Source organism: Blennius ocellaris (assembly GCF_963422515.1).
Source record: "Blennius ocellaris genome assembly, chromosome: 12".
Classification (NCBI taxonomy): Eukaryota; Metazoa; Chordata; class Actinopteri; order Blenniiformes; family Blenniidae; genus Blennius; species Blennius ocellaris.
Window position 1 is genome coordinate 25,642,099 of NC_137661.1, and position 10,000 is coordinate 25,652,098.

The 10,000-nt window shown below is 44.5% G+C and overlaps 1 protein-coding gene across 2 annotated transcripts in view; it reads right to left on the reverse strand.

Moving 5' to 3' along the window:
• The window catches only part of exoc2 (exocyst complex component 2), a 59,404-nt gene that overhangs the window by 23,550 nt on the left and 25,854 nt on the right, over positions 1-10,000 (reverse strand). For both annotated transcript variants that reach the window (XM_080506412.1, XM_080506411.1), the window contains exons 7-9: positions 3,432-3,512; positions 794-939; positions 427-508 (exon numbers count right to left, since the gene is read on the reverse strand). In XM_080506412.1, the coding sequence (XP_080362538.1) occupies positions 427-508; positions 794-939; positions 3,432-3,512 (309 nt within the window). The remainder of the gene's footprint in view (positions 1-426; positions 509-793; positions 940-3,431; positions 3,513-10,000) is intronic.

Below are 10,000 nucleotides of genomic sequence, written 5' to 3' on the forward strand. Positions count from 1 at the left end.
TGTTATTTTCTAAAATCATTATTGCTATTACTTATCCTATTCATGTTTAATTTAATTTTTTTTTTCTCTTTTCTTTTGTTCTTTACTTTTTACTTTACATTCGCAGTATTTCATTATTATATTGCTGTCAGAGACTGTGTTCTATTGTTCTTGCTATTTTTATTGTTAAAAAAAAAGAAAAAAAAAAGGATATGATATGTACAATATCCTATATGTCCACTATTGTATTTTTCAACCCCCCAAAAAAAAGAAGTCCTGGAGGACATTGTTATTACTGCTAACTAGACACAAATCACTATTTCCCGTTTTAAATTGTCTAAATATATATATTTTTTTAAATCAGTTTTGGTTATGAGAAGCAGGAGAGCCAAATGGTAGAGTAAATTAAGTTTTATTAAAAAAAGAAAAACAAAAAAAAAAGCTTACCTTTCTTGAAAACAGCGACTTCAGTGTTCCCGAAGAGAGATTTCGCTTTTTCGTAGTCGTTGATCACCACGTCGTAATCTCCCTGCAAGGAAACGTCAACGGTGACACACGAGCTGTTGACTTCAAAGCCTCGGAGGCTCGACCCTCTGATCAAAGAAACCGGCAACACACTCCTCTTACTGGCACCGATTTCATATTATTATTATTAACAAAAAGCTAAATATGTCCCTAAATTTCTACAAGTGTGTGTGACTGGTGCCATGTGGAATAAGTCGGGGGGGGGGGGGGGGGGGGTGTGTGTGTGTGAAGCATGAGAGAGAGGTGGTATGGCAGAGCAAGGCGACGTTATGTGGTTCACACGGGGCACCTTCTGGATGTTGCGCTCGATGTTGAGCGGCAAGTTGAAGAGGAACTTGAAGCGCTGCAGGACATTGAGGGCGTTGCGTGTGGAGTCGGCTTTGTCTTTCCTCCCCAGGACCTCCTGGAAGAGAGTGTCTGCGGTGTCGCTCGCCCCTACGAGAGAGAGAGAGAGAGAGAGAGCGAGAGCGAGAGCGAGCAAAGGAGAAAATGAGAAACCAGGATACTATGTAAATAAATGTCGGTACCACATTTCCCCCTTGTTGTCCGTCTCTGGTTTTCTTCCTGCTCTACATGTTATTTGACACAGAGACGAGCTGCTAAGGAGAAAGTGACGGCTATCGCTCTCTCTCTCTCTGTCTCTCTCTCTCTCTCTCAATATCTCACTCTCTCTCTGTCTCTCTCTCTATACACATATATATATAGCTCACTCTCTCTCTCTGTCTCTCTCTCTCAATATCTCACTCTCTCTCTGTCTGTCTAACCCACTTTCTCTCTCGCTCTCTCAATATCTCACTCTCTCTCTCTGTCTCTCTCTCTCTCTATCTCTCTCACTCTCTCAATATCTCACACTCTCTCTCTCTGTCTCACTCACTCTCTCTGTCTCTCTCACTCGCTCAATATCTCACTCTCTCTGTCTCTCTCACTCTCTCTCTCACTCTCTCTCTGTCTCACTCTCTCAATATATCTCTCTCTCTGTCTCTCTCTCGCTCTCTCTCCGTCTCTCTCTCTTGCTCTCTGTCTCTCTCTCTCTCTGTCTCACTCTCCCTCTCTCTCTCTCTCTCTCTCTGTCTCACTCTCTCCGTCTCTCTCACTCTTGCTCTGTCTCTCTCTCTCAATATCTCTCTCTCTCTCTCTGTCTCTCTCTCGCTCTCTCTCCGTCTCTCTCCCTCTGTCTCTTGCTCTCTGTCTCTCTCTCTCTCTGTCTCACTCTCTCTCTCTCTCTCTCTGTCTCTCTCTCTCCCTCTCTCTGTCTGTCTCTCTCCCTCTCTCTGTCTCTCTCTCTCTCTGGCTGCCCGCTGCAGTCTTTGTGCGACTCTCTCTTCGTGGGTGGCCTCGGATGTGCCGTCGAGCAGAAGAAAGAGAAAAAGAAAAAGGGGAAAGAAAGAAGAAAAAACTCAAGCTCCTCTAATCAAAACAAACCCCCCCCACCCCACCCCCAGCACCCCCCCCAAAACAAAAATCCCACAAGGAAAAACAGATCACGGGACCGAACAGAGGAATACTTTACATTTTTCACTCACCGATTGGAGTTATCGTGACGTTTCACGAGGCCGTTTATACGATTGGCTGACGGGGGATTTGTGTTTGATGCATTGGGGTTTTTTTTTGTTTTGGGGGGGTTGGGGGGTGAGGGGGGTGAACGGTGGCCCAGTGGGCCCTGGGCCCTCCACTCTGGGTTAGTCGGGATGAAAGCTATGTCCGGCTCAGAGGTTTATTTACTCTAGACTGCGGGAAAAGAACCGGCTTATTGACCCTAAATTAAAGCAGTCTTATTATCATGTATGACATGAAAGCGTGGGCACTTCTTAAAAGAAGCCATGACGTTGAAAAAAAAAAAAATACATTTCCTCAGTTTGTATCTTGTGGGATAACTGTACTGTTTTATTCCCTGGTCTACGTAAAATTAAACAACAAATAAGCCTTGGCTTCTGACTTAGGCTTCAGATATTGTAGGAAAACAAAAAAAAACAACATGTGTGCGTGAACTTCAAAGCACGGTAAACTGAACGCACAAAATTCAACTTTTGCACTGAAACTATAACTGAAATAGACGATTCATCAATTTTCACATTGAAATTCCCCCTTTTTCATTAAAAAAACATATGGAACACAACACATTATTATTATTAATATTAGTAATAGTAGTAGTCGTAGTACTTGAAACAATTATACAGAGATGAGAGAAAAATGTAATTACCACAAGAAAATGTGCTTATTGTCAATTTTCTACTGAGAATAAATCACACATGCAGTAAAGATACATACTGTACAAACAGTGGTCTCTGTAACTTCACTTCTTGTACACCCCCCCCCCCCCCCCCCACTTCCCTTATACGTACACCCAGTGATAATAGTTCTTTATTTATTATTTAATTTTTTATTTCTAGTATTGCAAAAAACCTTAATATTATCGGAAAATACTAGAAAAGTGCATTCATTGTGAAACTTAAAACATCATTGCCGAACAAAATAAAGAATGTAGGTTCCCAATACAGAGCCCTGGGGAACGCCACGTGACATATTCAAACATAAAGAACAATCTGTGACAAACTACTGCCTCCAAAAAAAAACACAGTTTAAACCAATCAAATACTTTGTTCTTGGACTAAAGAGTATTTCCAGTCAGAGTGCGATCGAAATGTTGTGTTGAACTTCTAAGCCCCGCCCACACTGTGACGGCGGCTATGAAAGACGGCGAACCAACTGCGCGCTTCAATAAACCTGCAATAGACTTTTGCAGGAATAACGTTCAATAATAAAGACGTTGTCTGAAATGATAAATAACCAGCAAAAAGCTTGATTTGCACCGTGCATGCAGTCCAAATTCTACTGAACTATATCTACAATTCTCTTGAGCGTCCAGAATAGATAATAGAAGTAGAAAACCTAATTCCTCCTGGAGCTAACGAGACGAGGAACCTTACTGTTGAGGATGTTTTCCAGGCGCTGGGTCATGGATCCCTCCACTTTCTCCGTGCCGTCAGACTCCAGCCTCTGGTGGATCGCTGGAACAAAAAGTCAACAGTATTTCACGTTACGAAACGCTGCCCCGAATAAAACGGTAAAAAAAAACAACAAAAAACAACCTCAAAATCTACCCGCAAGAAATGAAATGAAAAGTGGTAAGTACATGTTAACAATGATCTTTTTTTTTTTTAAGGTACGCCTCACTTGCAGAGAAACCAAATCCCCCGAAGACTGGAACATTTTCAATTTCAGGAACCGAAGGTAAAACAATAAACAGGCTCTATCCGAGTGGTAGATTGAAGATAACCTCAACGGTTCTCCGCCCCCCCCCCACCAACCCCCCCAACGTTCCCACGCAACAAGGGCCCGACCTTGTCCCCGTGGCGACTGTACCGGATCAATTCACCTCAACGAAGCCATTAAATTGCACCGCCTGGTGGTCCTGGGACACACGGAGCCCTTTGACCTGCAGATAATGCAAATCTGAAATGTTGCAATTGTCTGAGAAATAACATTTGGGAGAGCAGAGCTGGAGGTCTCCACGCCAGAAATGACTGGGTAGGGGGGGGAGGGGGGGGGTATCCATCACTTAACATGAAGAGCCTGACGCGGGATCGGGAGTTTGAAAAAAAGAGCGAGCGAGAGGAGGGAAAACAGACGGCGAGAAAGAGGGAGAGAGCGAGTGGTGGGACTGGCCCAGTGAATAAATAAATGGTGAGCAGTCGCGGGGCAGCTGGGCGCTGAGAGCTGCAGCGTGGGTTTATTGACAGAGTCGGAGAGGCGCAGTGGCGTCAGGAGACCCTCTCCTTGCAGAACTGGAGGGGCGGCTCGGCTACGCAACGGGCAGGCGAGTCTAGGAAACGACATCGAGGTTGAACTGATTGACCCCCTTGACGCTCTCTCAAACGATTTCCCGAAACGCACCTGAGATTTTTTTTTTTTTTTTAATGAAACGTCAAACCTCTCTGAACTTGGTCCAGGTCTAGACCAGTTGAGAAGTGGCCTGGCCTTGTAACCCACACCAAAAATCACCTGGACCGTTAAGACGAGAGACGATTAATCACATCGACCCACATTCTATCACCAAGACTGGACTTCTGCATTTAATTAAAATTACACCGAGAGTCTTTAAGAGTCACAAACGCCGACCGAAGGAGCCACGTCTAGAATCTTCAAGAGACTCGGACTCATTCATTGAGACTAAACCTCTGAAGGTAGACTTTTTACTTGACAAGAAATACACCTCCATACATTGAACCAACACATATAATATTTAAAAAGTGTGTCAGACTCTTTCACGTCTTCAAACGACGCTTGAATTTTTGAAAATACTCTTTGAAATCAGTATTAATCAAATGTCAGACACAGATCACTGCTGAAAGCTCCTGTCCTGTCTGATTGTTGTTGTTTTTGCCATTTTGCTTAATTTTTTATTATTATTATTGTTGTTGTTGGACCCCTTTGCAAATGAGATTTTACATCTCAAGGGGTATCGTGTTAATAAATAAATAGATAAATAAACAAATACTATATTATACTTGACTATTAAATAAAACAAACAAAAAAAAAATCACCAAAAACCGGTACAAACTTGAATCTCCAAGCCCCAAACAATGGATGGACGTGGTGAAAGGAAAAATACTTTCCCTGTAAGAAATAGAAGTGACTTTTTCAAAGAAATGGGAAAAGGAAGAAGATCCTGCCTCCCTGAGATGCACGATTAAATCCAATTAAATTTCATATGAATACATGTGTATCCATACTATCTTCTGTTTGTTCTGTTTATATTGTTTTGCTTTTTTTGTATATAATGTAAAATGCTCAACACAAAATAAAGTTATTATTAAAAAAAAACCTAGACTTGGCACCGGTCCCACCAAACTGTACTGAATCTCTTTGTGAAACTACACTTGGTTTAATCCAGGGCCTTTATGAAATATGTTTTTATTCTTTGCACTAGATGAGGCAGACGTGGACTCTTTACATTTACGTCCTGTGATTTAAAATCAACCTGAAAAGTCAATTCTGCAGTTTTTGTCTTTGTCTCCACTTCCCTGCTTTGATCTCTTTGTACCAGCGGAGGTTGAGCGCAGAAGAAGTAGTGGGAAGCTAAATGAAGTTGGGGGTGGGGGAGGGGCTGTTCTGTAAATAAATATGTGGGTCCATTCTGACAGACAGAAGCCTCAAGGCAGCGACCGAGGTATTCCGAAAAAAACACACTGTTCAAACACGCCACGGCCTAATCAGCGGGGGGAGGGGGGGGGGTGTCACCGGCGACTCGATCCCGACCGGGTCAGGCCAGAAACAGCATCGACGAGAGCGGGTGGTGGGGTGTGGGTGGGTGGGGGGCAAAGGAAGACGCGTGCGCTCGGAGGCCTGCTTCGTGTCTCCGCACTCCCCCGCCGCCCGCCGCCAGCTGCGTGTCCTCCGGCCCCTGTCACACGCCGGAGGGCCGCGGGGTGACGTCACGGCTAACCTAAACACCAGGTCAGGGTCCGGATAACACGCTTCAAGCCAGGAGCTGAGGAAGAGCTGCAGCCCCCCCCCCACCCCCCCTGCTCACCATTTCCTGGAACCATTGACTTGTTCACAAAAAAAAAAAAAGAGAGAGAATAAGAATAAAAATACAGTGTCCCTGGTTGCTAAAAGTGGGAGATGTTTTGACTCCTGCCGGGGGCTGGGGACTCGGGGACTCGGGGAATGGGTCCTGGGAATCTCGCATTTTTTGGAACACGGTAGCCGTTCAGCTTCCTGCGTCACTGGGAGACTTCCTTTTCACACAACAATGAAAAACCTCAAATTTCAACATTTTTAGAAGCAACAGACCCTCCAGCCTCCGACGGGGCTGTCAGTCAGTCAGTCAGTCAGTCACTCAGCCTTCAGTCAGTCCTTCAGTCAGTCAGTCAGTCCTTCAGTTAGTCAGTCAGTCCTTCAGTCAGTCAGTCAGTCACTCACTCACTCAGTCCGTCAGTCAGTCCTTCAGTTAGTCAGTCAGTCCTTCAGTCAGTCAGTCAGTCAGTCACTCACTCAGTCCGTCAGTCAGTCCTTCAGTTAGTCAGTCAGTCCTTCAGTCAGTCAGTCAGTCAGTCAGTCAGTCACTCACTCACTCAGTCCGTCAGTCAGTCCTTCAGTTAGTCAGTCAGTCCTTCAGTCAGTCCGTCAGTCAGTCAGTCAGTCCTTCAGCCAGTCACTCACTCACTCACTCACTCACTCAGCCTTCAGTCACTCACTCAGTCCGTCAGTCAGTCCTTCAGCCAGTCAGTCAGTCAGTCAGTCCTTCAACCAGTCAGTCAGTCAGTCCTTCAGCCAGTCATTCCTTCAGTCCTTCAGTCAGTCATTCCTTCAGTCCTTCAGTCAGTCAGTCAGTCAGTCACTCAGTAAGTCAGTCCTTCAGTCAGTCACTCAGTCCTTCAGTCACTCAGTCCTTCAGTCAGTCAGTCAGTCAGTCAGTCAGTCAGTCAGTCAGTCCTTCAGTCAGTCCTTCAGTCAGTCCTTCAGTCAGTCCTTCAGTCAGTCAGTCCTTCAGTCCTTCAGTCCTTCAGTCACTCAGTCCTTCAGTCAGTCACTCAGTCCTTCAGTCAGTCAGTCAGTCAGTCCTTCAGTCAGTCAGTCAGTCAGTCAGTCGGTCGGATCGTCTCCCGTCTCCCCAGATATTCCTTGGTCTTGCGTCACGACGGTCCAGCGCAGCCAGAAAAACCTTCCTTCTCCTTCACGGCTCTGCAGCGTTTCACATCAAGTGTTTACAGAACCACTTTCCTCACTTGTGGGGGAATAAAACAAAAACCCCTCAAAAAACAACCTTCCCCTTTGACACGTGAACAAAATATTTTGTACTCAAGACAAATTTGTGTCTAAAGACGTTACGCTAGCATAAATAAAAACACCAACTGACGCTTAAATATTCAAAAGAAACGTAGAAGACGCATGTAAAGAATAAATACACAAATAAAATATTTGAAACAATTCTTCTCGAAAAGGTTTTTACCATTTTACTGTCGGATTTGTAACATCTATATGTTGATTGTCCAAGACTTTCCAAAGGTGGAATTGTAGGTAAACAAAGCTTGTAAAAAAACAGTTATGGAGACTAACATGGCCTCTAATATTAAAATTTACGCTTAAAACCTTTGTTTTTGATTAAATCCACAGTTCAAGTCGCTGGACCAGTTTCTTAGTTCTGCTGTTCTCAGTTTCTCCTGCGAACAAAGCTTCATTAATGATCTCATTTCAGGATTCTTGCCACTGACTGTTTGTCTTCTAACATTTGGGTTTGTGGTTTTTTTGCTCCCATCAATCTGCAACATGTAGTTTTTTTTTGTTGTCGTTGTTGTTGTTCTTTTCTCTCTCCACTGCCCTCTAATCCAAAACCAGCCAGTCACATGTTTTCCACCTCTGAATCTGGTTCTAGTGGAGATTTATTAGTGAAAAAAAAAGGGGAGTTTTTAATTGTCTGTATTATTCTATTGCTGTCGGAGCGACGCGAATGAGCCTGAACTGATGATTCATGGTTTTTTTGAATTGAATTTGGATAAACTTTTTAAACAATCATCAAATTTAATTCAATTTAAGAAAAAATATCTCCGGGATTGATTCGTCAGAAATACAGCAGTTTATCTCAGTCGTGTTGAGACAATACTGAATTAAAAGTAAGAGTTTTTCCACAATCGTCGGTACAATCGTGGTTTAAATGAGGGACTTCAGTCAGAATTAATACGTTTTTTTTTTACTTCTTCCTGCTCCTTTTCCACGTACAAATGTGAGCAAGTGGGATGTGATGACTCACTGTTCTGTTTTTAACCAATTTCAATTTAAATGCCTCTTTTTCGTTCTTTATTTTTTATCCGTATGTTCAAAATAAAGTTTCATTCATTTAAATACTAACCAACACTCACATGTCATTGATATTTCGACCATGAGCAGAACGTCTTCCGAAGAGCTGGCTGCAGCCTATTTCCCCCCCCTAAAAGTCGGAATTAACCAAACCCAAAGCAAAGTTAAAGTTACAAATATATGTGGTGGAACTGCCGTCCCTCAATGTGGAATCCATTAATGGGAGACGCAGGATTTTGCAGTTTCTCCTCTGGAGGTTTTTAGCTTGAGACAATCAGCAGGGACCAGAAAAATGAAAATGTATTTGGATACTGAAGTCAGAAGAGTTCTGCCCTTTGCTCTTAACATTTTCTGATCCGCTTCATTTCTTCTCCCAGATTTGGCTTCTTGCCCCCCCCCCTTGCTCCCACACACTCGCATTAAAAATCATTTCAGACCTCTATTGAATCTGAAAAAAAAAAGCAGCTCTTAGCAGCCACTTCTCAGGTGAGCTTATTTGGACTCAGTCAGAACAACGGAGACCTGCCAAAGCCTCTGGAGCAACAAAGAAAGGATTCACAAGCGCGAGGCTCAAATAGCGGCTGCGCTAACAGGCCCCTGGCGGCGGCACGGCGGTCTGGGGGTTGGCGGGCTCCCCGGCGGCGTGCCGGCTGGTATGTCGGTTTTGGCCCGAGCAGACGTATGGCGTACGGAATATCTCCGCTTGAAGCAGTCCGTCCCGGGCCACCGCTCTTTTTATGTGATTAGGAGAGAAAAGGAAACGTGTGAAGCTGTAGTGAGGCAGGGAAACAGTGGTGCCGTTATTCAAAATAAAAGCGTCTTTCCGTGTAAGAATTACAGTTAGAGAGCAGAAGCGTGACGCTCCGCTGAGCTCCACGATGACTCCTGAAATCAAAACGTCGAAACGCGACAGGAAACCCCAGCAGGACGGATCATTTTGAAAGTTAATGAATGACATTTGTTGACAGGTGGGAGCGATTCTTCTGATGCGGATGTTTTAGGGCGTCACACAGCACGACGCCACACAGCTCGACGCCCCACCACGCCCCACCACGCCACACGAAGCCACACGCTGCACCACAACGCCCCACGACGCCCTACGAAGCCCCACAAAGCCACACGATGCCCCACGACGCCACAAGAAGCCACACGACTCCCCACGACGCCCCACGACTCCCCACGACGCCACATGAAGCCCCACGACGCCACACGCTACAACCCCAACCATACTGCTGCTGGAAACAAAGCTGATGGTTGTGCTATTTATAATAAGATTAATTAATTTACTTTATGACCGTAGAAACACACACACACACACACACACACACACACACACACACACACACACACACACACACACACACACACACACACACACACACACACACACACACACACACACACACACACACACACACACACACACACACACACACACACACACACACACAATGGGAATGAAGGCCGTTGAACTTCTTGTCTGGTTTAATTCATGTCAGCCAGCAGTTTTATCTAAATGTTTTAACGGCTGATGTGTGGATAAGATTTTGTCACTTCCATCATAAAATGACTGAACTGGCCTGATAAGGACGCCCGATAATGGCGTCGATAAATATTTGATCACTGATTACCATCTCCAGTCGTCTCTTACTTTTATTGTTGGTTTAAAAAAACAAACCACACACACACACACACA